At 40.5% G+C, this 26,262-nt stretch overlaps 2 protein-coding genes across 3 annotated transcripts in view; one reads left to right on the forward strand and one right to left on the reverse strand.

Annotated features, from left to right (window-relative positions):
• LOC134533682 (C-type lectin 37Da) overlaps positions 1 to 16,859 on the reverse strand; it is a 33,213-nt gene extending 16,354 nt beyond the window's left edge. The window contains exon 1 of one of the 2 annotated variants that reach the window (XM_063371232.1): positions 16,766 to 16,859. In XM_063371232.1, coding sequence (XP_063227302.1) covers positions 16,766 to 16,823 — 58 coding nt within the window. In that variant the 5' untranslated portion in view covers positions 16,824 to 16,859. The remainder of the gene's footprint in view (positions 1 to 16,765) is intronic. The other variant, XM_063371241.1, reaches the window with a different exon arrangement.
• LOC134533665 (cytosolic carboxypeptidase 1-like) overlaps positions 1 to 26,262 on the forward strand; it is a 246,022-nt gene that overhangs the window by 159,206 nt on the left and 60,554 nt on the right. The gene's annotated exons all lie outside the window — the stretch shown is intronic.

The raw sequence follows: 26,262 nt of genomic DNA on the forward strand, positions 1-26,262 counted from the left end.
TGGACTAACAGTGTTATTACAGTAAACTGGTAATTAATGAACGTAGAATACGCTCAGTGTAATAAAGGAAAGTTGTTGCTCAAATTAACGTCTCATAAAACGTTTTGTTTTTAACATCAATGGTTCCTTAAATGGTTAATTTGGTTTGCGTGATCTAGGAGCATGGCATTTTCCGCCAAATAATTCTGAACGCTCATTAGACTGCAATGAAGTGAGCTGCTGCATGTCTGCCATAAAAGCCCTTGCCTTATTTGGCCAAGCCACTCGGGACGTGTTTGCTTCCCCTATGGATGGCTACGATTCGTGGTGCCGACAGAGGCGTGTGCTTAAAACTCAACCAATCTCTGTTTTCACACACAGCTGCAGCCAAGTCTCGAAATCCTTTCGCGAAAAATTAATGCGCCCACATATTGTGACACATTTAAATGTGATAACTATAAAACAGTTTGCTCGAAGCATGCGTACAAGTCGCTAGGTCCATGCTATTTAGGCGTATGGCAATCGTGCAGTTGCGTACGAAAATTATATACGCCGAGAGCAGAATCCCAAACTTGTACAAAACACGATGTCTCATTTCTTAACAGCCAAATTCTGAGAATCCCATTTATTGTACTGTTCAAATGTAACAAAAATGACTTGTTCAATTTTTTCGAAGAAAGCTTCGTTCAAGAAATATTTTGTAACTTTTTTTCTTTTTTAACTTATCTTCCTCAAAACCTTGCCGTATTAAAACGTTAATAATTACAGATATACTGAGGGTGTCTTACAACAAATATGATTTCACCATTCCAAATATAAGAACGTTAGATTTCCTCTCGAACAGTCTTGTTTTTAAATAGCCAAATTCATTTCAAACATTCAAAAATATCAAAGATTGAGATTTTGAAACATTTTGTACGTTTAATGATATAAAACAAATACTTAGTTTTATTTATTAACGAATTGTTACAAATTCCTTCTCCCCAAAAATTGAATAAATTTGAAACCACATTTTCTAACAGTCAGTCATCATATCTGGGTGTTTGTACAAAATTTTTCAAAATTACAATTTTTTTTTTAATTCTTGAGTGTCTGAACTGTATTGGAAAATTTTTCAACTAACTCTGAACATTGAAGACAAGATTTCCTGGCAGAAAATATAATGTACTTTCGAGTTGTGGTATCATATTTGTCGTAGCATCAGTATGTCTGCAATCATCAGAGGTTTTTATGCAGTAAGGTAGTAAAAATATAAAGGAAAAAACACACATGTCAATTATCTCCTAAAAATTGAATTATATATAGAGATTCCCAGAATTTAACTATTAAGAACTGAGATTTTCTGTATATCCATTGTATGTGTAGATATAAACATGGAGATAAAATTATCTATTGAGTGGGTGTCAGTTCCAAAGCTATTCATTCTGGTTAGCAATTGGTTAGAAAAACAAGCCGTATATGTCTAAAGGCTAACGCTAGAAGTGAATTTTGTAGCTTGAAAGGAACTCACTAGGAAGAACCGTAAATATGCTATCGTGACGTGAGTGTTGTTAAACAAAGATGTGTTGCTATACATTTGGGTAAATGTGGGTTCTTATTTTGACTTCACTTGCTAAAATAGCAAAAAATTGTGCACACCGTGAGTTAGGAATTGTCAGGAGGCAGCACGCAGTGACGTAGTTGAAAGACACTTTTTAAACCTCGCCAACGCCATATTGTTCCGTCCAAAAACATTGCGGGAATAGTGCTTCATAACGTCTCGTGATGATTAGTTAGTGTGAATTAGAATATCCGTCGTTAAACACAGCCACAACTGTTTCCACAATGCAAACGCTAACTACACTTGAGCTAATTTTTTTGGCCGTGTAGCCAGTATGGCGAAACAACTAGTCGAAGGGGGAAAAAAAAATTGCTTCACCCGAGAAGCCTAAGATGTCCATCAAGTTCTGTCCCAGCCCGAACACGCCCGAATATTCACCTTCGGCCAACCTCGGGATTTGTTTTATTTTTGCGCAGGAAAAATGAATTCAAATATTAAAAGTGGTCGGTTAGGTTAGCTACATTAAAACACTTTAAAAACACTCTGGACGGTTAGTTAGGTTGGTATAGCCACATTAAAATAAACAGAGAAATATAAATACGTATATAAATGAACCCGAGGTTGGCCGATGGTGAATATTCGGGTGCGTTCGTTCAGGGACAGAACTTGATGTACATCTTAGGCTTCCCGCTTCACCCAGTTGGCGTGTGGTCAAGCAGACGTAGCCCCCCCTGGACTTGTTACCTCCGCGGGTATGGCATGCAGGCGGGACAGCTGGGAGTTTCCTGGCGTCCTGCGCGTCGACCCGACTGCCCCTGGCGGCGGGAATATCAATGAGTGCCGCTGGGCGGAGGAGTGGTTGCCCTTGGACGGGAGGCGCGTGGCCCGTCTCGGGTTTGACACTTCTCAGACCAGGCCTAGACCGCGGGCCTCCACTTCAGCCCCCGAAACCGCACGCTCCGGAGTTCTCCTTCTGCCGCTGTTGGTCCGTCGGGCATCATGCTGTTGCTTTTGCAAGTGACATTCTGGGAAATGGGTGCCACTGGTACAGTCGGAATGGAGACGAGTCACATGATATTAATCACCGATGTGAGATAGACGGAGCCTGGTCATCAGCACACGGTTTTCCAACAAAACTGTCAAAATCAGCTTATGTAAACAGTGGAATTAATTTTTCTTTATACTAGTGACTCGCCTTTTTTTTTTTATTTACACGTGTGTATGTGATAGTAGATTATCCGCTGAGGTTTGTGTATTCTTACAAGTTTTCAGGGTTTATAAACTAAGCGTATAAGTAATAACACCATCAAAAGTATTTAAAAAAAAAAACAATTGCTATGATATGATGGATGTGACATAGTCGTTCGTTCGAGTTCTTAGCCGTAGTAGTTTGATTTACATATGCAATAGATGTTTGCTCTTTAAAGAATGAGGACATCGTGTTACCGATGATGAGGATGCAGTGTGTTGAAATTGTCGACAACCTCCCGTGTTGTCTACATCCCGGGAATGAAGTCATAGGCAGAGTCGCGCCGGCGAAACAGTCTACTGGCTCGATCCAACAACCCAGCATGAATCTAATTATAATTCACGAGCACCGAGTTGAGGCATAAGAAATGTACAATTTTCGTAGATTAGAACAAAGTTTTCTCGGGCCGTATGAAATTTGTTCTCTAAATTGGCGGTTAACAATATTTTAAAGAAATTTCTAAAATGTTTTATTCTGTCCCAAAATAATGTATTTAATGTTTTCAAAGGCGTCATTTCAATGATTCTTGAAAAAGGAAAGTTTTAAAACAATTCCACGGACACGGAGCCATTGCAGGTATACACTGTCTGTCAAAGAAAATCCTCAACACCAAGACAAATTCACTTGATATCGATTTACATTTAGATTTGTTGTTCTTGTTGCAACTGTCTTGTCAGCTTGCTGTGTTTACTTGTGCTGTAAATTTTGTCTTAATTGCTTCCACGGAATTTTCTGGTGCTGCCTTGGATATTTTTAGAAAGAAAAAAAAACACTGCTTACTGCGTCTATTTCATTTTTACGGCCCTACAAAACCATAGGACTTAACTTTGTGCCGTTTTTGAATTCCACATTCGTAACGCAGTTAAGTTTTACTTGAACTGAAGCTGTTTATCGTGAAACAGTTGTTTCCTCCCGGCGGTTACAAGCTGCAGACCGTTAATTAATTAATACCTGTTATGTCAATGGTTAGGAAATATGATTCGAAATAGGAATTGTAGCAAAAAAAAATTGGTTGTCTGTAAAGTCGGTTTACGGACGATAGTTTAACGTGACAACGTCATAACAAAACATTGATGAAATGATTGCATTCTTTTATGAATAAAATTTAATCATTTTTATTGAATTATCACTATTTTGTATGGATACAAAGACGGAGTGAAATGAAATCTACAATTTAATTGATAAATTTACTTTTATTTTCACTCATTAATTCAAATATGTTTATTACTTTAACGAAGATATTATTTTAACTATAACTTTTATACATGTTTGCTATTTAACTTCTTCCAATCTGTGTTATTCTGTTAAGGATAGGACGATGATAGGAAAAGTAGGAAACGAATGGGAGTGTTTCAAGTTTAATGTGCCTCGAAAAAGTCAAATCGATGATTGTTCCAATCGAGTGGAAGAGAGATAGATGCGGCGCAAGCGTACAATGAGCGTAACGGGACAATGTGCGTAACGGGACACTTTTTCGTGCGTGTAGCTGGCGTTCATCGATTTATTAGACGTTGTCACGTCAAAAAAGCACCTGTCAAAAACCAAGAAGGCGTGAAACCATAAGACGTAAAACTGTACCTTTTTCCCTTCCCCTCGTGACGTGACGTGAAGTGACGCCGCTCTGGGGCTCGGCGAGACGCAGGAAGTTTGTCGTAGACGGCACTTCCTGTGCCTCATTGTCTGCGCCACTCCCGCCTTCATTACCACCGCGCTCACGGCCGCGGGCTAGGAGTGTGTGTGTGTGTGGGGGGGGGGGAGGTGGCCCACGCCGCCGCCCCTCCTAGCCCGGCGGGGCGTGTGGTTCGGAGACCACTACGGCCATCGCCACGGCTTCCGTCCACACGCCGAGCATGGACACGGGCATCATTGACCGGACCGACCTGTTTCCTAGCAGGACGCGCGGTGTTTCGAGTTCGTGAGTTCATAAAGCACTTCGTATGTCATTACTAGTTCTGCATTACATTAAATAACTTGTATGCCTGAGTACCATCTATGAACGAACCCAAATTGGCCTTGTTTACATCAGTTGTATCTGCCAACAGAACCGTCGAGTTGTGTGAGAGCAAAGGTTTTTGGTTGAGTTTAAAAAAATAAAATAATGCATGAGTTTGTCCTAATAGTAAAACGAAATTACAAGTATATCTATGTAAATAAAAGTGTAAATATTAATTCGTTCGAAAATCTTAAATCTTAGAAAGTTCTTCACCGATTGCTTTGAAATTTTGACACAACGTTTCATTAAAATACGCGCGTGTTATATATAACTATAGTTTATGTTATATTTAACATAGTTTTTTTTTAAATATTTTCGTTTATATAGTGACATATAGAAATATATAGAATAGGTATATAGAGGGGATACGAGACATTTAGAGGGCGATATAGATAGCGAGGAAGAGAGAGATATATAGACGCTTTGTATATAGGAATAGCCTATTTTTACCTACGTCAAACAAATTACAAAAAAAAAATGAGGCATTACAACGCGTGCCGGGCATTAGCTAGTTACTAATAGAATTGGTTGTAAACCTTGCAAGTTATGAGTTATGCGCAGGTCACATTTACAATACATACACACACATATATAGTGGGTTTGAAAAATCGCGAAGGAAGGGTGGCGGGGAAGGGTCAAATTATTCCCCCCCACCCCCCACCCCCCACCCCTCGGCGCGGCGGCTGGTGCGCAGAAGACAGTTTTATCGGCGCGCATGCGTGACAGACGGCGCGCGCCGGCGGGAAGCGGAAGGCCGAGGTAACGGGCCGCTGCGCCGCCAGCCATACGCGGCAGGTCCTTGCCTCGTAGGGGCCACTCCGTCCCTACATGGACACTGGCTCCTCTCCGCTCTCGCAGTGCTTCTACCTCAGTTACATTCATCATTAAAGCTTTATTCGAAAAATGGCAGCACGCATGGCACCCGGACCCCGTACGGCTATGCTCAGCTCTTCGTTTACGTTACTCCGTGCGAGACCAATAGAAGCCGAGGAGTATTTGGCCGCGATGGTTTTCATGGTTATTCACAATTTAAATATGTGAGAAAATTGTTGCAAGTACAAAAATATCTTATGTTCTATATCATTACTTTGTGGCCTGTTTTTATTAAATATACTGAACGTATTTTGCTTTCGGATCCTAACCTTTTTTTGACGTGACAACGTCTAATAAATCGATGAACGCCGGCTGCACGCACGAAAAAGTGTCCCGTTACGCACATTGTCCCGTTACGCCGTGTCCCGTTACGCTCATTGTACGCTTGCGCCGCATCTATCTCTCTCCAACTGGATTGGAACAACCATCGATTTGACTTTTACGAGGCACATTAAACTTTAAACACTCCCATTCGTTTCCTACTTTTCCTATCATCGTCCTATCCTTAACAGAATAACACAGATTGGAAGAAGTTAAATAGCAAACATGTATAAAAGTTATAGTTAAAATAATCTCTTCGTTAAAGTAATAAACATATCTGAATTAAGGAGTGCAAATAAAAGTAAATTTATCAATTAAATTGTAGATTTCATTTCACTCCTTTTTATCCATACGAAATAGTGATAATTCAATAAAAATGATTCAATTTTACTCATGAAAGTATGGAATCATTTCATCAATGTTTTTTTATGACGTCACGTTAAACTATCGTCCGTAAACCGTCTTTACAGACAACCGATTTTTTTTAATTGGTTGCCGTTTTTTTTGACAGTTCCGTGCATTTAGAAGCGACAGACGGGTAGTGATACGTAAATGTCTTGCGGTTCCGGATCCGTTTCCGTTTATTACGTTGCCGTGTATTTGAAGAACGATCCCAGGGGCAAAGCACTCGGGCCCAAGAGGCCCGCCACAACTCGCCGATACGTCCTGCTGCGGTGTTGCGTCTCCCGCCGGGGGTGTCCTGGGTTCGAACCCGGGTTCTTCGCGAGTTGGGAAGCGGAGCCCGTGAGCCGCCCGGAAGTGCATCAGTTATAATCACGATTATTCTCCTGACTTTGTACAAATATCGATACTGTATCTGGCTACAAAATTTGTCGCAGAATACGAAATGAAACTTTTATGTAGGTTTTTTTTGCATAGTATATAATATATATAACATATATGCAATTAGAATTCAACCCAGCAACATGACTGATGAAGTCAAGTACCAGGAGTGTACGTTTGGTGGGTGGGGGTTGGGGGACTATCATGCCCACCAACAAAGAGAAAGAATTGGAAGATACAGTAATTCAGTTTCGTATTCAGTGGGATATAGTTTATTTTTATCGGAAAATGTAACGCAAACCATTTTCTTGATATTAATGTGTATTTTTATTATACAGTATCGAACCAGGCAGCCATATTATCTAATTGCTGTTTATAATATGATCTAATGAGGATCGTGCTTGTACAAGAACCATGACGCATGTAATTTTAGACTAGTTTTTATTTCAGGCAAACAATATCCACCGTGGCTAGTTGGAGGTATGACGAGAGTACAAAATCACGATAGACACACGCGACACATTCATTCTAGCAAAGCTGTGGTCGTGCGCGTCTCTAAGAAACGGAACAGTGCGTCGTGCGTGCGACGATGCATCTCGTGCAGGGAAGGAACACACGCCACAGGCTTCGTCTTTGAGCAGAACGTGAAAGTTAAAATGGATATCAAGAGTGACGATCGCCCCATTAAATGAAATGAAAATAGGTTGATTTTTTTTCAGTGATTCCATCTCACTAGTGAATACTCGTTTCTGTAGGTGTTCAGCGAACTTCGCTGAAATTTAGAACAAAAACTTTTTAAGACAGTGTGTACATTTAAAATAAACTTGTGCATTAGCCCGAAACTGAATTCAAAACATTCTGGTTGGCCCACTCGTATCCCAACTGACTACATTTGGCAAACCTTACATAGTGCGCAGCGACTGTGGACGTGATAGAGCGGTAAAGTGGAATGTTGTTTTTTTTTTTTTGTTGGAATTTAAAGCGGCTTATATATTTTTATTAATGGCAAACAGTTGCCATAGTTATATCTAGGTCCACTGAGAAAGGCGGCGCAGTTTTCGGATGCATTGGACAAGCTGGAGACGTGTAGGTGATCGTGGACGATTGCAGTGAAGCTGCGCCTGGCTGCGGATGTACTCTGTCCACCAGGGACGGAGTGTAGTCGCTAGGAGAGTTCTTGTCGGCAGGGGCAGTTAGTCCACGCGCTGCACGCGAGAGCTGGGCGGGTTGCCGCCCGACACCCCTTTACTGAGGCCTGGTCCGTAACTACGCAAGAACGCAACTAACAACTTCATTGCCTTTCCGACGGCCATATTTGAAGAGAAGTACTCGATAACATTTATAGACGCAGACGTTAACGTGCACAGAAGTCAACGGGTTCTTTTTATTACACGCAACATGTTTAAACTTGTTGAACTTTCACACAATTAAAAAAAAAAAAAATTCACTTCTAAAAATAAAATTACTGGCAATTTTCTTTCGTGATAAATATGAATTTGAAGAAGTTTGTGTTCTACTGTTTTATGATTTTTTTTCAAGTTAAAGGGTTGGTGACGTCTTGCGACTTGCAAGCTACAGAAACGACCGTGATTTTCTTGCGTTGGTTTTGTTTTGCATTGTTTCGACGTTGCGTCCCTTGCGTTGTTTATAAACCCGGCTTAAACTTTGATCACAGGCTTTCAAGCTGAGTTTACGTCGTGGCCGACGCTTCGACTTGCCGTGTTGCAGACATCTTCAAGGGCATCAACAACTGGAGACCTGTGCCAAACTCAGCCAGGCTCACCCCACACTATACCCACTTTATACTACCTATAAACTTCTGTTATACCCACGGGAATAAAATGTGCATTAAAGTTTGTATAGCAGAAGAGAAGAAGGAATTCTTAACTCCATACACACGTTACCTACCTAGAATGTTAACAGAAAATCAGCCAACGCAGTTGGCGACCAAACCAAGCTTATCAGGGTAGGTTAATCATGTTGCTGTCAATTTAACAAAATACTGGGGAAAAATGGAATTACAGCCGGTTATGTTAAAAATTATGTAACCTGGTAAATGATTATTTGATATTTTATCATCTATATTTCATTTGCAAAAATGTAACAAATTTGGTTTAGTTCTTAAAAACAAATATAGAGCAATTTTTAAATTTACGATATTGTATGTTTTTATTGGTAGTTTAGTTTAAAAATCTATAAAATTTAAAGGATGCAAGGGAAATTGGGTTTGCTGTAATGTAGTTTATTTATGATATATTCATAATATTATATTAATCAGACAGTTCATCTAGCAAATTCATAGTATTAATTGTCTTAATCTCATTACAATAGTAAATGAATGCTACCGATTCACATATTTTATATATGTTAAATGATTTTACTACTTACTTCGAGAAATTGTAACTAACAATTTTTGTAACCCATTGAGATAAAGAAACCCGCTTAGTTCGCTTAATAAACTTAAATCTAAAGTGAAGTGATCAAGCTTGCATTTTTCATCTAAACTAACAGGTGTGGGTTTATATAAAGTGTTAGTTCATACATTAATAATTTATGGACAGCTGTTTTCGGCCAGTTTTTCTGTCGGCAGGCAGCTTCCCGTCGCTAGCCGTCGGAAGCTCATTTTTCGGTTCGCCAGTGCGGTTCAGACCACATCCGTTGTTCTCTTCACCCCCATCGTCGCACCAAATCATCACTTCTTCAGCTCTGCCTTCTCTCACTGACTCTCCCTTCTCCCTTTTGCAACCGCACCCCGCTTCTAAGTTTGTACACAGATTGTATCCTTTATTGCTCTCCTTCTGGCCATAAAACCACCGAGGTGAAGCTGTTATGCAGTTACAGTTTGTTTTGCTAACCAGAGTGACTTCAACTGGCGAACAGACACCCGCCCATGGTTCAATGTTGGGCACAGCAATTGTCTGCTGCTCAGCTTGCCCGTGCTATCTTTATCCATCAATGTCCGACACTCGCCACACCTTCACGACCGTTCAGGTGTAGACTGCATGGCCTGATGTGGATTTCGTCTACCTAAACTGCTTTTTTCCTCAGAAGTCGGCTGTGTTGGCGAAGTTACCCTATATTCATTATTCAGGCTGCCTATATCTTGTTTTGGACTATTCAGGCTGGTCGTAACCTCGGAGATTCTCTCATTCACCACTACTGGCATTCACTTGCATCACCTGCATGAGTTTCTGTAGGCGATTCTGTTCCACTGTAGGTTTCTGACGTCGTTTTTCTGCTGCTTCAAGGGTGCTTCTCAAAACTAAACGATTTACTCCTGTTGTACCTTCCGCCATGTTGATTTTTTTGTTGTTTTTGTTTCTCGTTGATTGTAGATTTATGTGAAAAACTATTTTCAGAATGAGATTACGTAAGCTGTTTTCCAGCTGTGACAAACCTGGAAAATGAACTTCCAGCGAGTGATACGCGAAGTGGTGCAGATATTTTAATCATGATTGTTTACCTTGTTATGCCAGTAATAGATGTAAAGTCCCACATATCTGGTGACAAAATTTTCTACCAAGGACAAAATTCAATGCTGATAGTGGAAAAAATTGAAAAATGTTTCCTTTGATGGAAAATAATGGCGTGGCAATGAAACAGTCCATGATCTCCACTTACCTGTACCCTCATACGGTGTGCAGAGCCTTGAATGAACCCACGCAGTTGCAAAACTGCTCAAGATATCAGAGTAGGGCCTGTTTGAGAATGGGTAACTAGAGTTTAATTTTAAATAGAGCTAATTTCATCAGTATTTAGTAGAGGTGGACGGGTATGAAACTCTCAGTACAGATTCCTGGAAGTACCATAGGTACATGCCTTGCACATTTATCTTCATTTCTACGCCATAACACGTTACGGTTATAATTAAAAGCCTCATAGTTACTCGGTGCACACTGAGAGTCGTACTTATTGTTCCACCTCACTAACACAACTACCACACTAGCTAGACGCACCCCTTGTTTGCTGATACGTATTTTGTTGGTTAATGAGATTTTATCCCGTGCTCAGAAACTCAAAACATTCGTGAGTAGTGCTGTAATTCGAAAAGGAATAACGTCTGTGACGTCGTTTGAGTGGAGCACTGCAAAGTTGGGCTCAACCGATAATCGAAAAATCGAAGGTTGAATTCAAATGAACAAAAATAATAATAATTAGCGGAAGCTAATTAGAGTTCAGATTCAAATTGAGATTTGATTATGATTAGTGTTGCAATGTGACAGTATATATAGTACATATGCAGGGATTTTTTAAACAGTAGTATTCCTGAAATGTTAATGTGTAGGGATTTTAAAGTGACGTTATCACAAATTGAAATAATGAGCAATAGTGATGTTCCGTTTTTAACTGGGTTTTTTTTTCTGTAAGTCATTTGTTAAAACTTTTTCAGCTGGGTATAAAGGCTTAATGTCGCCCTGTGGGTATTTGCGTCGCTCCGGCAGTCCGTCGTGTCTCTCATCCTCACTCCAAGTCGCCCCGTCCTTCACGTGTCAGCTCGGCTGGGATCCACTCAACATGTGTGACCCGCACGGACGGGACTTGTACATGGTCTTGTATCCCCTCCCGCGCCGAGATAAGCTGCACGCTCGGCCGGATGTGTCGTGTCTGCCGGCGTGGCGAACACGAGTGCTCGTGGCGGAATGTTGCGACGATTTGTTAAAAGAGCCTTACAGCGACATGGCTAGTAAATTAATGTTACACCTTGTTTGCCGTGTACTTGAGTCGTGCGGCTACGAGACGTATTCCAAATGCTCTAAACAAAGTGTCGCTTGCAAAAGTTTGACTTAGAACTCGCATCAATCTTAAGTCCTGAGGTTAAATTAGCATTTTGAATTATATCAAGACTCCTTGCTTGATTTAATTTAAGTTTTTTTGTTGTTTTTTTTAGGTGAAGGAGCATGATTTCATAGATTACCCTGTAATATGTTTTACGTACAAGCATTAAAAAAACTAGAACATATATTTTTTATTAAAATTTTATAGTATTTTTTTTGCCAAGAAAATGAACTTATATATCGCTTCTAAATACTTGTAATAAATGAAATACCCCGCCATATGGGAATTTGAAAATAATAGACGCAGCTTTCAGTAAAGCTTTGTTATTTAATTTTTGGGCTTGATAGACCACATGACGTTATTTTGGACACTTATTAGAGCCAGTATTCATGGCCTGGTTTAACCTTTACGTCATCAGTCGACTGCGTAAAACATCATCGGATCGTTTCATGCTGGAGGCACATTAACATCAGCCTATAAAAGTTTAAATAATAATGATGCCCGTCGAGCTAATAAGCTTAATTTAGACGAGCAATTTAAAATTAAAACAAAGAAAAATTGACGAAAGTCAAGATACCCGGAAACCACCAGCAACATTTTGTCGTTTCTTGGATACCCGTATTCACTTATCAGTTTATATGTGAGGCTAAGCTTTGTCCACTCGCTGGTAGTATAGCGTGGAATGTAGATGTGATCAGACTGTATTCTTGCATGCAGTTAGTGTCGCGAGCTTGTGGTGCGACTGAAATGCGGGTGGATCGGTGGGGGAAGCCTTCATTTCACAGACGAGAGAGCCACACCTGAAGTTCCCCGAAGTTCATGCTCGCTTTTTTTCCCCCGTACCATAACAGGTGTATTTATTTGGGATGTAGCTTACTCATACGTCATACGCCGTTCTATCTCATTGTATAAACCGTTGTGGCATTAAATTTTGCGGTCGATTAGGATAGGTTATCTAAATTATAAATACTTTAAAACATTGTGGTTGGTTGGTTATATTAGTTAAGTATAGCTACATTAAAAATACTGTAAAATCATTTTATGGTTGCTTAGCAAATAACTTTTGAATATGTAGCTATCCAGCGCTAGGAAACAGTTTACATGATTTCACAGTATCTTTAATGTAGCTATCCTAACCAAATCAACCGTCCACAATGTTTTAAAGTATTTATAATGTAGCTTACCTAACCTAATTGACCATTAGTTATCATGAGTTGTCCAAAATAAACATTCACGGACACACGGCGAACGAAAAATATGGCGGCGTAAAAAAATAAATACCGTTGCCTTGTTTATGGTCTTTCCTTTTTATCAACACCGCCATATTTATTTATAATGAACAAAATGTGGTGCAAGGTGTCGGGGCCACAGAGACGCGCAGACGGACACGAGTGTCTCGCCGCCGAGCGGCTAGTTAGTAGCCGGTCGCCCCCCTGCGGGACCGACACAATTACCTGGTCCCCCGCCGCGCCGCCGCCTTAAACACGCCTCTCCCATAAATCTGTCGGCGGCCGGGGCGCAGGTATACGCGGTCTGTCCCTTCCGCGACCTTGAGACGGGATTGTGTGACACTGCTGGTCGCCCCGCTCTTGTACCGAGGACGTCTCCAGTCGTGGCTCCCGTGTGGTTTTATTTTAGACTACAGCAGGACTAGATGGGGCCGGCACTTGAGGTCTGGCCCTAAGATCCACGTAATACAAGTTTCAGATATATCAAACTATAAAACATTGTTCTTTTCTTTTCATGAATACTACTTTTCCAACAGCTTAATTATACTTTTAATGTTACTGTTTACTTAGACCTGAGTTTTTAACGTACGAAAATTATTAACTCGTGTATTTTTTTTTTTAATTCTTTCTAGTTTAACCGGATGCCCGGACGAGCTGGGTCCGGATTAACATTGTTGGGTGTGATTTCCGTTTGGAATTAAAAAAAAAAAAACATTCCGATGAGCTTTGTTCAGTTCGGAAATTGCGTGGTATAAATTAAATGGGTGGCAGGGAATGCCAAATCGAGCAATTTTTGTTAAGGAACTTATGTCCGGAAAAGCAACCCTGCGAAGGAAGCTGCAGGCGCGGACATCAGTGCTACTCCATTGTTTGAGAGGCTGAGTGGTCGCAGCGCTGTGGCGTCTAAACGCCCAGATTATTCCGACCTTACGGGCGGGCGTTTTCGCGTTTCCCCTCCCACATATGCGCCCTAATGGGGTAGGGTGGGAGTAGCATTCCAGTTCTCTCGATTTTAACATTCCAGAGCTTTAAAGTGTGAGGGATCGCTCCCTGTTGTTGATCGGGAGGGTATTGGAGCTTTGGAGCCGACCAGCGGCTGGGGCCACCGACCCAGCTAGAGCCCGCCGCACATGGTACAATATTCCTTACAATATTGTAAGCTAGGAGTCGTACTGTCTCTACTACTAGTTTCTTCACTCGAATTCAAACTGGATACTAGCAGCTGTACGAGCTGGGCTACTGGTTTTTTGCGTAATAGACAGCGTCCTATTTTCGTTGCTTGTTGTGTTCCAATATTTTAAGGAGTGGCCAATCAGAACTCACGAAAACAGCACGAGGGGTTGTTTACACTTTTAAGCGCGCATGTCGTGATAAACATGGACGGAAAGAAGTGTACTAGTGACCAACTTCTCGTTTTAATAAATGCATACAAAGAAGAGCCTTGTTTGTATGCAGTAAAAAATGAGAATTATCATAATAGAAATTTGTTGTGGAGAATATTCTCTTAACAAAACTAGTAAGGCAGCTAGAATCGTGTGCAGCAGAAACTTGTAGCGCGCCTAGTGTTTCAGCTTGTAGCTTACACAGTACAGAAACCAGTAAGCATTCTAGTAAGCAAATTAGTAGAAAATATTGTTCCGTGTGCGGTGGGCTTTAGTCGCCGCCTCAGCCCCTCTACCGCCCAGCGGGAAGCAGGCGAACAGCCGGGCGCAGAGGTCTGCGAGGCAGTCGGGCGTGCTGGCAACCACCAGCCGTCGCCCTGTTTCCCGCGAAGCATTTGCACGTCGTGGCTGCAACCGCGCGTCCTCTTAGCCGGCGGAACCCAAAACAATCCCCTACAGGATGGTACATCTAACAGTCTCTCGGTTACAAATATTACCAACAGTTGTGTAGAGCATGAATGGTAATGTCGTTCCTAAACAATACACAAAGAACTGGTAACATGTAAAAAAAAAAAAAGGGAATGTTGTACGTGCATTTAAGTAGAGTTATTGTTTGTCGGCCGTCCTTATTCATATATTCGTAATTAAAACCACCTTATTGTATTCCTATGACCTCTTTCACAATATTTTTGTTTCATTAACATTTCACCCCAGAGCGTCCGTTAAGATACGAAACTTTTCTAACAGCATATGATAATGTTTGCGTAGTTTAGTATTGAGAGAATAACACGCAGTGCCCAAGTGCTGTTACAAGTAGTCGAAAGTGGATTTCAAGAATGTATATTTGCTTACACCTACATCCCGTATCTTTCCAGAAGGGGTCCAGCTACTGTTAAATCATTTTTTTATAAGTCAGAGCTGTACGATTACCTACCTATCAAACTCTTGAAAATGTCTGTCAGATTAGTTGTTTCGCGAGGTATTTAAATGAGGAGTTTTCTTAAAGAAAAAATATTCCGAAATACGTATGATGTAGTTATTTCCCAATAAATTTGTAATATACTTTGGCAACAAATAAAGACACTTAAAGGCGTAACTGAGGAGCATCTTATTTCACTCGTTAGCCCTTCAGCGACGTCGATGGCGGTCGGCCTTGTTCCCGAAACTCCCAGAGAACTCGACTCCGCCGCAGTTGGCGGTGAAGGCCGTGTGCAAGTGCTGTGGAGTGAGGAGTCTCTTCGGAAGGCCTCGTGCTGGAGAGATCGCGCAGTTGTTCTAGTCGCTGAGCCGAGAGCGTTGTGCCCGCTGCGCTTTCCAGTCAGGGACTGACTGGTTCATGGTGTGAACTAACATGCAGTGATAATGTTTATAACCAAGTGTTTTTGTCTAAATATACCACCGATATTGAAGATAATGTTAATGACAGAAAACGGGTCGAGGGTATTGAGACCTTATCTGGATTAAGTAATACTTTCATATACGCTATATGATTTTGTCCGCCCCCCTTCTCCGATAATTAATAATTTAGTTCGTAAGCGCATCCTTCCGTCATGTTTTACTTATAGAAATAATTCAAATGAGGCCTCTTCCTCTCTCCTTCCTTCCTCCCTTTTTTTAACAGCTTTCGTCAAGAGTGGTTTTCGTTAGTTCAGCTCGGGAGAAAGAGAGAGCTTATAGAGTTGGAAGCACTTTCCCCTCACTCCTGCCTCTTGTAACCTCTCTGTGCTTACCTGCAGGGTCTCCGTCCTGCCGAAAGTTTAAGGGCCTTCTGCAGTTATTGCGTCACTTTTCTCACATAAAGTAGAAAATTTGTGTTTAGGGGGCTTAGTTCTTCGGGACCAAAGGAATAATAACTTTGAACAAGTGAATGCTATACTCCTCTCTAATATAGATGTTTATAAATATGGATGTTAATTCGAACACAATACTTTTGCCATTAAAAATATATGCAAAATGGCAGGTTAAGAAAATGCTTAAGGCTAAGGTACCTCCAAGGTTACAGTGAGCTACGAAATACTTGGCTACCGACTAAGAGCTCATGAACTTGAGATCTGTTGGGATCGAACCCACGAACGAGACGTGTGTGTGTGCGTGTTTGTGTGTGTACACCCTGTGCAGGGGCACAGGGCATTTACTAAATATTTTCACACCATTTGGCGGTCCTAGTCGCCCTAGTGGTGCCCAGCGCTGTTGGAAGTCCTGGCGACACTTCGCGCTCGCGGGTTCGATTCCAACAGATCTCAAATTCACGAGCTCCTGATCGGCAGTCAAGTAGTTCGGAGCCGACTGTATAACCTTGGAGGTCCCTCGGCCTTAAGCTTCTTTTTCAACCAGTCATTTAGCACTTATTTCCTAATGACAGGATTTTTGTGTTAGAAAATTTTGGAAATTGGATTATAGAAGCGATTGCGATTTTTTTTTTTTTTTGTTGTTGTTCATCTGTGGAAATCCGGGAAAAAAAACTTCTAGAGAATGACCCGCGATGCAATATTTAAAAAATAACAATAAAAATAGTAATCGATGTATCTGGCAGAAAAATGTTGCTCCAGAACACAAATTGTGAACGCTGTATAGTGAAAACACTGGGGTTTGAAAATGTAAGGTTAGGAAAGATGCGTTGCGAATGCAAACTCCACTCACCGCTCGCCCCCGCCACCAGCAGCGCCGCCAGGCTCAGGAACCTCGTGATGGTCGTCATCGTGCTGGGCTCAGCGGAGGGGATGTCTGCAGGTGACTGAACCGCGGGCGCCGCAGCCCGCCGCCTTTTGTACCTGCCACCTGCCTCGCCTCGCCTCGCCCTCCGCCGGCGCGCGTGTTCGTGTGTGTGTGCGTCTCACTCTCTCTCTCTTCCTTTCCTCCTTCCCTCCTTCCCTCCTTCCCTCCTTCCCTCCTTCCCTCCTTTCTTCCTTTCTTCCTTTCTTCCTTTCTTCCTTCTCTCCTTCTCTCCTTCTCTCCTTCTTCGTCCCATCCTCCTCTACCCGGGAACCCAGTCTGGCCGAGGGCGGATACGTAGTTCTGTTTTTACGTGTTTCGTTGTTCAGCTGTATTTGTTAGAAGCGCCAAGAACTAGTGTTTTTCAGAATAAATTTTCAGGCACGAAACATCCGCCGGTACAGATTCTTGAAAGCACTCGAGCAACTTTGCATTACAGCTTTATCTTCATTTCTCCGCCATATAATAGAGTTGATGTAAGCTTTTGTACATACGCCATTGCTAAGCACATGTGTGTCTGTAGAAGAAAACTACAAAGACAAAAAACACAAATTAAGCAAAAATTGCTGTTGTAGTGTTGTCAACAGGATATATACACCACATAATATTCCTGTTATGGAATACCTTAATCTGTGTTTTTTTGTCTTTTGGTTTTTTGTAGTTTTCTTCTACAGAAATACATGTGCTTAGCAATGGCGTAGTCTAAAAGCTTACATCAAGTCATGCACTCCCATTGCACAAATCTTTCAAAGATAACATATAATAGAGGATGCCCATAAAATAGTGTCCCAGTTTCAATGGAATGTTATCAGTGGCGTAGCCAGGATTTGCATATGGGGGGTGTTAAGAAGCATGGCCCCCCACCCCCGTATTAAAGCGGGGGGTCCGGGGGTCCTCCCCCGGGAAAATTTGGATTTTAAGGTGTAAAATAGTGCTATTTTAGCAGTTTTCGGTACTTAAATTTAAATATTGTAATGGTAAAAATTTTATTAATTTTAATATGAAATTTGTTTGAGTGATGAATAAGAAATTAATTAAAGATTTGGTGCTAAGGGGGGGGTTCGAACCCCTAAAACCCCCCCCTGGCTACGCCCCTGAATGTTATAACAGTTTAATTTAGACTGTTCACAACAAATCATACATCAATTTGAAGGCGAACTAACTTAGTTTTCCTTAAAAAAAAAGTTCAATATGTGCACCTTTAGCAATACGGCACACATCCAACCTAAAGTCAAATTATTCCCACACTTTGGTTATCACGTCCGGGGTAATGGAAGCAATAGCCTCTTCAGTTCCGTGTCTCAACTGTGGAAAATCATTAGGTACCGGCGGAACGATGACACAAACATTTTATAAAGCCACAAAAGAAAAAAAAATCCTATGGCATTATGTCAAGTGAACGTGGAGGCCAGCAAAAAAGAGCTCTGTCGTTACGACCAATCCAACGATAGGAACTTCGACGTTCAACCTCTCTCGTACAAAGATATTCCAATGTGAAGGGGCTCCATCCTGTTTCCAAATAAAGTTTACAGGTTCACCCTCTATTAATTGAGGAAATAGTTACTCTTTAATCGTGACCTTGAACCAATACTCTACAACGCTTACAGTTGATACTATTAAAATTTTATAACTGGGAAATTCTTTTATGGACAAAACTGTATAATAGTGACCGCTCAAATCTCATAGTTGCCCTATGCACGACGAGAAAACTGCGCGCAAGTTACGCTCATTTTGCTTGAGAGGCGATACCGCGTTAGGAGCACCAACCAGCCTCTTAATACAAATACAGTCCATGACTGGGGGGGGGGGGGTTCCCTTTAACGTTTAGTTGGCATTGATCTTGATTCGATAAGTAGAGACCCGGAAATTTCGCGGATTCTTTAATGATTGTATCGCAGTTCTCTTGACACTCCCCTCGACCTCGACGGCTGTGGGCTAGTCAAATACCGATATCTCTTGTAAGATTATTTTGTGTTTCGTCTCAAATTTTCTCAATCTATTAGCGGCAAAAAAAAAATTTCACGCAAGTGGTCATAATTTTGATTACTCGCGTGACCTTTTACAGCTCTAAAATTAGGTCGAATAAAATATCTGGTGTGAAAATTCGTGATCTAGCTGGAAACTCAAGAGAGATATCGGAGGAAACTTGACAGGAAGATCACCAAAGATCGATGACAACCCCCCCCCCCCTCCCCCCACGATTACAGTTTCCGAACCACGCGGAGTGCCGGCTCTTTGCAGGGACTGATAATGGAGTATTACCGGAATGCATGGACTGCTTGCGAAGGAGGGGGGGGGGGGGGGTTAACCCATCGACTCACCAAACGCCTGGGTCTGTCATCAGGGTTCGACCCTGCTGGCATTCGAACCCGGACCACCTTGGTTGGCTTTGCGTGTGTTTGGCATGCTTGATTATAGAAAAACAGTAGTTGTTAAAGTGTTCGTGTCCCCCCTCCCCATCATCCTCCGAATCATATTTCTGGCTACATTCCTTACATAAACATTTTATAATCAACTTCCGACAGCCTTTCCTGTCGACAACTGCTAGTCTTGAGCCTGTTTTATCTGACATTCATTTACAAAATTGTAACACTTTGCCCGGCTTTCGTAACAGGGATATTTCCAGTTTTTGTTCTTCTTTTTTTTTACTAAAGCGTGTGATTTTTTTTTTGTACATGTAAGGATGCGAGTCGGATCTAGATACTGCATCCAGAGAAAATTAAAAGGCCGCGTATATTTTTAAACATGAATTTCCGACAGGGATATGAATGTCTTTAATCTATGGTTGGGTGTCACTTCGGCTGAGGATTCGACGCCGCTCAAAACTCGTAAACTATGAAAGCTACAGAGTTGAAGGACATATATCTTACAATTAGTAGAGCAGACTTTGCTCGTGGTCTTGTGTATGACTGACCCGGTTAACATTTGCAGTGCTGACGTAATGAGCTTTTGGCATGGAGTGTCGAATTGCAGTCGGTGAGAGTTGTGACTTCGAGATTAATAGACCTATTTGCGTGATTTAAACTTTTAAGTTGCTCACGAGTGAGCACTAAGTGGTGCTTGTTGAGTTGTAATAACTATAAAGGTACTAACTTTGGTTTCGGAGCCGTTAATAGCAAAATGCCTAAGCTGAATCAGGTTATGTTGGAGAAAAGAAAGAAATGTAGCGACATCGGTCGAGCAGGAGCAATTCAAAATGCAGAGAAGCGTCGTAGGTATCGAATGAGGCAAATCGTAGCCGAGAGAAATGAGCCAGTGGGGCAAAACGAGCCCCCGAACGAGGCGCGAAATTTGCCCTTGAGGAGCCTCAGCCGTCTACCTCGCGAGAAGCTATGGGGAATGCAGAAAATTGTTTGGTAATGGACGTACTGGGACGTAAGGAAGGTAATGGACGTGGGTATAATGTCGTGTACGTGACACAATTTTTCTGGCTTTGTCGCCCGTCCGTCAAGTAAGACGTTCATAGAATTCACGTAAAAAAAAAATAAAGCAACATCGATTTTGTTAAATAATTTTATTTATTTCATACACAACATTCCCTTTCAGTGCGATGGGAATTAATCCATGAAACAAACCCCTGGCGGTTGTAGTCCAAAATACAGCATACCCAGAATATTTTTGTGTCCGTGACGTCAGCGATCTTGTTCCAGTTGCGTGTTTACACGTGACCGTAACTGGAGTATTAATTTTCTTTCGGTTCTGTTACTTCGGAGGTGTAATTACTGGGAGGAGAAGCGGGGAGTTCGTTGACCCCCGATCAGTGCCGATCAGTGCCGAGCATATCCGAATTTGTCCGCTCGCTCGTGCAACTTCGCGGTCGGGAATGGAAGTCACAATTTTGCTAGAATTTAAACATTTTCATGATTTTGCTGACGTAACCTTACAATAATTTCCTTTTAGTAACGATCGCCTATACGTGAGAGAACCTACCTTTTCAACATTAAAAATTGCGCAAATGTTAATACTTTATAACAAATATAAGGTTTTTTTTTAATGTTTAGATGGTTCTTTGAATGGGATATTTTGATAAATTACAATTTTCACATGTGCGTAGCTGATTTCGTCGGTGCGATTGTCAAGATTATCTGTTTTAAGTATCATTGTCGGACGCCTCTGTCTGTCGCTTTGTTGTCTAAAGGTTTTTGTCTGCATTTACTCTTTTTGTTGCAACTGTCTCGTCGTCAGCTGTGATAAGTGTTCTGACCAATATCCGCCACGGTATTATCTGTGTTGCACTGTTGCCTTTTGTTTTCTGTGTGTTTTTTTGTATTCATCTTTCTTAATCCATCATCCGGTTTCCTCTATAACATACAGTGCAATGGCGTATGTCCAAAATAATGATTTAGAGTGGTAGGTGTCCCTTCAATTTCAATGGCAAACCAGCTTAGAAAAAAAAAAAAGAAATGTCGGTGATAAACGAAGGAGCTAGGAGCCCGACGCAGCCGACTACGACAGCGCGAGGTCCTTCCACAGAGACGCGCGACTGTCCTTGACGTCGCTTCCTCCTGATCAATTAGTCATGGGATTGCGCCATGCGGGGCCATTAATCCCCCCCCCCCCTCCTCCGAAAGCACGCGCGCGCTTGGGAAATCCTTCACCGGCGCCTCGGGACCCCAAGGAAGAATGGGCCAGATAACATGCCCGCCGCTAGTGGCCGATGCGTCAAGCGCGTGGGCCGAGTTCGATCGTAAAACGGACATTATATCAAGAAAATTACGCCATCCTTCACCCGTATTGCTAACTGAAAACATTTATTTGTCCATTTGTCTTATTTTTACATGAGGCGAAGCACCGCCTTGTCTGACTTAACCACAGATTTAAAAAAAAAAACTAACTTTTACAGATAAAAATAAACATTAAATAAAAAAACAAAGAAGTAATCACAAAAATAATTAAACTAAGACAATAGCCTACACTTAAACTACAGAACAAAATGAATATTTTTTTTTTTCAAAATTTGCTCTAAATGGTAGTCTGATTTCTTACAGAGAAAAAAAAGTATACAATGTAAATATAAATAAAAGTAACTAAATAAATAAGAACAAAAAATTATAATTTACAACAAATTAACTTATGTAAACTACACAGTTGTAAACTATTACTTTACAATTTAAAAACTATCCTTTGTTTAACCATAGATACATATTGCGTGATTTTTTTACTGCCGCGTTGAATTGGAAAATTATATCTCAAATGAATTCGTCACAAAAAACAAGTAATTTCTGTTATGTGGCATTTAAGTATGTACCTTTCATTTGAGTTTGTTGAAATAGTTAATTTTTTTCGGTTTATCGCTGAAGACTATAGTCTTAAATTATGCGCCTCAAATGTTTAATTCAATGACCTGTCAGTATAAATTTCAAAATATTCATATATTAAAATAAGTCAATAACCAGATAGAAAACGGTGTGGATCTAATCAACTGAGCAGGTTATGAATCACCGCTTTGAAATACGAATTTCGAGAGGGATAACACAAATCGAGTTATTAACTTGAAAATAAGTTAATTTTTAAATTCAGTCCCATATACCAAGCCATTACACACAAATACGAAAAAGAAAAAAAAGAAAAAAAACTATTAATCCGCATTTTCTGGCTAAAGTAGAGTGATAATATAAAAATAGATCAATCTTGTTTCAATTTATACTTCAAAGCGACAGACAGAGGCGTCCGACAATGATACTTAAAACAGATAATCTGGACAATCGCACCGACAAAATCAGCTACGCACATGTGAACCCGACGATGAAATTAAACAGGTATCCTGACAGCAGAACGACGACAGCACGATACAACGACTAAACAGTTGCGACGTTTCTTGAACTGAGATGTGTTCCCGTCATCAGGCACTAACAGACATACACTGCAAACTAGCAATGACCTATCTCCAAAATAATGATATAGATAAATCTTCCCCGTTGCAGGAATCATTCAAAGAACGTATTTAGGGCCCCGCCCATCAGCGCACACATACGGTGTGCAGAGCTTCAGAAAAAACCACGCGATTTGAAAACTGCTCCAGTCATCGGAGTGGTGTCTGTTCACGAAACAGTTGGGTAGTTCTGTTTCCATATTTCGTTTATAAACTGCATTTATAGGAGAGTGAAACTTGTTTTCAGAATATATTTTAGACGTGAAACTCTGTGTAAATATTCTTGAAAGCACCCGAGGGCTTTGCATTACACTTTTATCTTCATTTTTTCGCCATATAATGTTATGTTCACCGCTCAGATCTCATAGCAATTGTCCTATGCTCGACTAGAAGACTACGCGCCAGTCCACAGTTTTGCACTTTGTGGGCGAAACCTTACTAGGAGCACAAGCGAAAGTCGTACTTACCATTCCGTCTCACTAACACAGACACACCCCTGACGAAGCGGGCCCCTTAAATGTACCTTCTGTTATTCACTTCGTTGGCTTAGTTTTTTTTTTTCATGACGTTAGTTGCAGTTTGAAATTTCCAGAAATGGGGTGAAAGGGGTGTCACTGTGGCTAATTGGTCAGACCACTACCTCCTCCACCCCCCTTCCCCCCACACACACACACTCGGGGCTATCCTGATTCTATTATTAAAGAGGTCGATCACGGATTTTTTTCGCAAATAGGAAACGTGACGGACGTTGCCGTTTGCGGACGGGTTCCCCCCATCCATTTATTCCATCAATGCTGCAATATCATCTCATTTCCTCACTGTCTCTAAGGACCACCTTGTCGACGAGATGTTAAGTCCTAATTCGTTTTCTTTCTTAAAAAAAACAGTTATTTGCCCCATAATTGGCAAAATATTGTGAACTTGGAATCGCGCTTGTCTGAAGCGTAAGGGTTGGTGTGCACACTGTTAGTGAGGCGGGATGTTAAGTGCGACGCTCGATGGTGCTTCTAGCGCGGTATCGCCTCTAAGCGCAAGGCTCTAAATTGACGCGCAGTCTTCTCGTCGTCACAGGATAACTGTGAAATTTGAGCGGTGACCGCAACATTATACGGCCGATAAATGAAGATGAAGGTGTAATGCAAGTCCCTTAAGTGCTTTTAATAATCTGTACTGGTTGTTTTACGCCTCAAAATTACTCTGAAAACATGCGTTTTAGCCATTTTAAATCTTCTAGAAATACAGTTTAAAAACATGATCCAAAATTAAAAGTATTTTTCGGGCCTCAGCGAACTCTTAAATGCTTTTCGTAAACATACCCCACTCGGATATCTTGAGTAGTTTTGAAATCGCGTTGTTTTTCCTGAAGCTCTGCGCACCGTCTGTGTGACCAGGTAGGCGATGCCTTTCTGTTAATAACTGTGAAATCTTGCATTTCAACGGGTGCCGTTGTCAGTGATGAAACTTTTCATCCTCCAGCAGTGCATTTTGTTTGGGTTATCAGGAATAACTGCACTACTTAAAATAGTTGTAGTATTAATTAATAAATATTCTAATGCTATTTGTTTGGCCGTATTTCTGTTAATTTTTAAGTGACGAGTATATATTTGACCTAGCTACAATTAATGTTAAATTCTTGAGTGTGATATTATTGCCCAGAAATAGTCAAGTTTTTTTATAGTTTCATAGTTAAAGGTGTATTTAAATATGTCATAATTTAAGTAATTTATCTTGTAGAAAAAATTTCACAACTTTTAATTGGATGTTGACGCGAGTGAAAACTTAATGCGGTTATACAAAATGTAAGATTCTTGAATATTCGCTTTGTTAACAATTGTATATCTATCCAAGCTATTTTCACTAATACGTTTTATTGTAATTTTTGGTCCTAATGTTATCCAACTGATAAAATAATATCTGAAATAGTAATAAACTTTTCACGTTTTCAGTTCCCAAGACTTCCTTGTTGGAATCAGATATAAGTTATTTAGAATCACGATCATTCTTAACACCTTAAAGAATTAGAATGAAGGTAGTAAATATTTTTAATTGTTATCTCCGACTAATTGCCTGCTGTTTCCGATCGTTGCCTCTTCTGGTTTTTTAACCCGCTGAGTTTTTCTTTCTTTTTATTCAAATGATCAATATAAACACAGTATATTCTAAACTATGCGACCATAGTTTAATAAACTATCATGGCTTTCGAGGTTAAGCCGTGTCGAAGCGATAGTTTGTACCAGGGTTGGAAAACCATAGTGGTTTAAAACACGATTTAAACAATGGTTTGAATCAAGTAGTTTTGATAAAAAAAATTAAATAAAGTAATTTTAAATGGAATATCTTAATTGTTTTTAATGAAAGTTCTAATTCCACTCTAATAACAACAATGGTTTGTTCATTTGTGTTTCTTGTGATTTACTCAAAAAAATATACCAATCCAGATCTTATCATTTCAATTGTCTGAGCAAGTTGAAAATCATACACAGCTAAATACACCTCTAAAATTAAGAATATTAAATAGTTTATTCCTATTATTTTGAAAATCCTCGACTACTGTAAATCCCCTTTCTGTGGGAAACTGCCATTCTATGGAGAATCCTCTTCCTTTGGGGAAATACTCTTTCGGTGGTCAAGTCCCAGTTAGATATGCAGATTTTCTGGATTTCAAATCTTTGATATAATTTTTATGGTTCAACATGCGTGGCAAAAAGCGGGATGCTGTGTGGCTTTCATTCGAACAGGTTGAGAACCAAAATAACTAACGTAGTAAAAAAACCTGGTTCAAACAACAACAAAAAAAGGTTGTTTGGTATTTTTTTTGGAAACCTGGTTATTTTCGAAACCAGGTTTGATTTCTCAACCCCGAGGATGTCTGCTGCAAGGCTAGACGTAGGTACAATATACCACCTCAACGCGGCTCAACTTTGAAAGCCAAGATGGTTTGATATAAATACAGTTTTTCTGATAAGGCTCGCACTAGCCGAGTTGATTATTTAATTTTCTTCTCGATACTAGTACTTCAGGATTTTCCATGCAAATTTATTTCTTTACCTTCTCTTGCTTTTTATGTTTCGTCTGAAATTTTCTCAACAGATGATTTATGAATATTATCTGATAGCGGTAAAAGTGACGCAAGTAATCATAATTGTACCTGGAAATTTCGCGGGTTCTTTTGGTCACCAGTTAGCTTGCAATCTGTACCTTAGCCATGCTTTAATGATAGGTTCACTCGCCTCTATTGCTGTGAGCCCGTCGACAACCAGATAGCAGAAGAGAGACCAATCACATCTACCCACCCCAACTAGAACAATAAATCATACTGTATTTTTTTTTTTTTTTGCAAATGAAACACAAATATTCATGTAAAATTACAAATATTTGTACATTTACATGAAAACAACTGTATCACTAAAAAATAGTGTTCGCATTATTACTGGGTTCAGATTATTACCCGGGCATTTATGTTTTGTGTTGTCCCAGTACCTTCAATAGTTATTTGTAAACGGTTTCTGCATATTTTCCCACTATTAAATGCGCTTATTAATAAGCATAATGA

Source organism: Bacillus rossius, chromosome 1 (genome assembly GCF_032445375.1).
Source record: "Bacillus rossius redtenbacheri isolate Brsri chromosome 1, Brsri_v3, whole genome shotgun sequence".
NCBI classification, from domain to species: Eukaryota; Metazoa; Arthropoda; class Insecta; order Phasmatodea; family Bacillidae; genus Bacillus; species Bacillus rossius.